The sequence below is a fragment of the Engraulis encrasicolus genome, chromosome 17 (assembly GCF_034702125.1).
Source record: "Engraulis encrasicolus isolate BLACKSEA-1 chromosome 17, IST_EnEncr_1.0, whole genome shotgun sequence".
Taxonomy (NCBI): Eukaryota; Metazoa; Chordata; class Actinopteri; order Clupeiformes; family Engraulidae; genus Engraulis; species Engraulis encrasicolus.
Genome location: NC_085873.1, coordinates 28,794,658 through 28,797,157, shown reverse-complemented (window position 1 = coordinate 28,797,157; position 2,500 = coordinate 28,794,658). Strand labels below are relative to the sequence as shown.

At 46.0% G+C, this 2,500-nt stretch overlaps 1 protein-coding gene across 2 annotated transcripts in view; it reads left to right on the top strand.

Moving 5' to 3' along the window:
* The window catches only part of mgrn1a (mahogunin, ring finger 1a), a 40,043-nt gene that overhangs the window by 20,117 nt on the left and 17,426 nt on the right, over window positions 1-2,500 (top strand). For both annotated transcript variants that reach the window (XM_063220573.1, XM_063220574.1), the window contains exon 10: window positions 586-745. In XM_063220573.1, coding sequence (XP_063076643.1) covers window positions 586-745 — 160 coding nt within the window. The remainder of the gene's footprint in view (window positions 1-585; window positions 746-2,500) is intronic.

Below are 2,500 nucleotides of genomic sequence, written 5' to 3'. Positions count from 1 at the left end.
GCATGAATATCTTTTAAAAAAGAGATTAATATACAAATAGACTGTAGACTTAGATAGACCAGATTTAGTAACTACCCAATACCCATGAGTACGAAGTTCATCGCCAAGAAATGACAATAACTTTGTGTTTGTGTGTGTGTGTCTGTGTGTGTGTGTGTGTGTGTGTGTGTGTGTGTGTGTGTGTGTGTGTGTGTGTGTATGTTTGTGTGTGCGCATTTGTGTGTCTGTGTGTCTGTATGCATGCTTGCGTGTGTGTGTGTGTGTGTGTGTGTGTGTGTGTGTGTGTGTGTGTGTGTGTGTGTGTGTGTGTGTGTGTGTGTGTGTGTGTGTGTGTGTGCGTGTGTGTGTGTGTGAGTTTGTATGTCTGTGTTTGTGTGTTTGTACGTGCATGCGTGTGTGTGTGTATGTGTATGTGAGTTTGTGTGTGTGTGTGTGTTTGTGTGTTTGTACATGTGTGCATGTATGTGTGTGTGTGTGTGTGTGTGCGTGTATGTGTGTGTGTGTGTGTGTGTGTGTGTGTGTGTGTGTGTGTGTGTGTGTGTGTGTGTGTGTGTGTGTGTGTGTGTGTGTGTGTGTGCTATGTAGACTCCCGAGGATGAGAACAGCGACAACAGCAGCGAGTGTGTGGTGTGCCTGTCGGACCTGCGCGACACCCTCATCCTGCCCTGCCGCCACTTGTGTCTGTGCAACGCCTGTGCCGACACCTTGCGTTACCAGGCCAACAACTGCCCCATCTGCCGCCTGCGTGAGTCACTCCTCTCTCCACTGCACACCTCAGCTCAGTCCTCTGTCTGTGCCTGCCTCTGGCCTTTTGAGTGGTTCTCTTCTGCCATTGTTGTGATTTGTTTCCATGGCACCCATAATTCTATGGGCATGTCATTTTTTGCCAAGGAAAGAAAGCTGGGGAAATGGCGACCCCTCCTGGCCGAAATGAGTTATATCATGAGGAATATAATGAACTACACGCAGAAAACAATCCATGCACGGGTTTTTTTTACAGTGCTACCAAAATGAGTCAGCAATATATCTTACATATTTACCGGTAAGACACCGGTATGACCGATAAAGCACAACAGAATTCTGTTCACATTATCTCAAGCAGTTGTCCCACATATTTTTAAAAAATCAACTATTATACCAGTTCCAAAAAGACCAGACAAAAAAACTCTTAATGACTTCAGGCCTGTGGCACTTACATCAGTCGCCATGAAGTGCCTTGAAAAACTGGTCTTAGCGCATATAAATTATACAGTCCAGGACACTACTGACCCCTTTCAGTTTGCCTACCGTCCCAACCGATCAGTGGATGATGCAGTAGCAATAGCTTTACACCACACACTAGAGCACCTGGAGAGTAGCGGAGCGTATGTCAGAATGCTTTTCCTGGACTACAGTTCTGCCTTCAATACCATCCACCCAGGCAGGCTGATTGAGAAACTGACAGTCCTTGGCCTCCCAACTCCCACCTGTAACTGGATACTGGACTTCCTTATAGAGAGACCACAGGTGGTGAGAATGGGGGGGGGGGGGGGGGGGGGTGTCCTCTGAGCTCACAGTCAGTACGGGATCTCCACAAGGATGCTGCCTCAGTCCTAAACTCTTCACACTGTATACCCATGACCTTCTCTCAAGCCATGACAACACCATCATCATCAAATATGCTGATGACACTACCATCCTGGGGCTCATTAAAGAAGGGGACGAGTCAGGATACAGGTCTGTTGTGAACTACATCATTGACTATGGGGAGACAAACGACCTCATCCTCAACACAGACAAGACGAGGGAAATTATAGTGGACTTTAGAAAGCATCCTCCTCCCCTACAGCCTCTGCACATTAAAGGGACAGAGGTGGTGAGGGCTGAAAGTCATAAATTCCTAGGCATGCAAGTAACATCAAACCTGAGCTGGAGTCTGAACACCACATCCATCGTGAAAAAAGCCCAGCAAAGGCTGTACTTTATTAGGATGCTTAGGAAGGCTGGACTGAATTACCGTCCTCTTACCCAGGCCTACAGAGGACTTGTAGAGAGCATCCTCACAACAGGCATCACTGTCTGGTATGGCAACATCACTCAGGCTGAAAGGAAGTCTTTGCAACGAATAATCAAGACTGCAGAGAGGATTATAGGCACAGCACTTCCCTCCATGGACTCCATATATGTACAGCGCAGCCATAGGAGAGCAGAGAGAATCATTAAAGACCCACTCCATCCAGCTAACTCTCTGCTCAAACACAAGAACTGCACATACAAACTGAGACACAGTAGAGCGGACAGCATTCCTACCAGAAAAGCAAGGTTTTTCAACAGTTTCTTCCCAGCAACAGTGAGACTGATGGCAAAAAAGAACATTTGATCCACCTTTTTTTTATTATTCTTTTGATCACTTTTTAATGTTTTTTTTTGTCTTCCTATTTTTCTATTTAATTCTATTTATTGACTCAGAGGGCCTGCACAAGAGTTCCTATGTGCTTGGACTACTAGTTTATGCACAAAT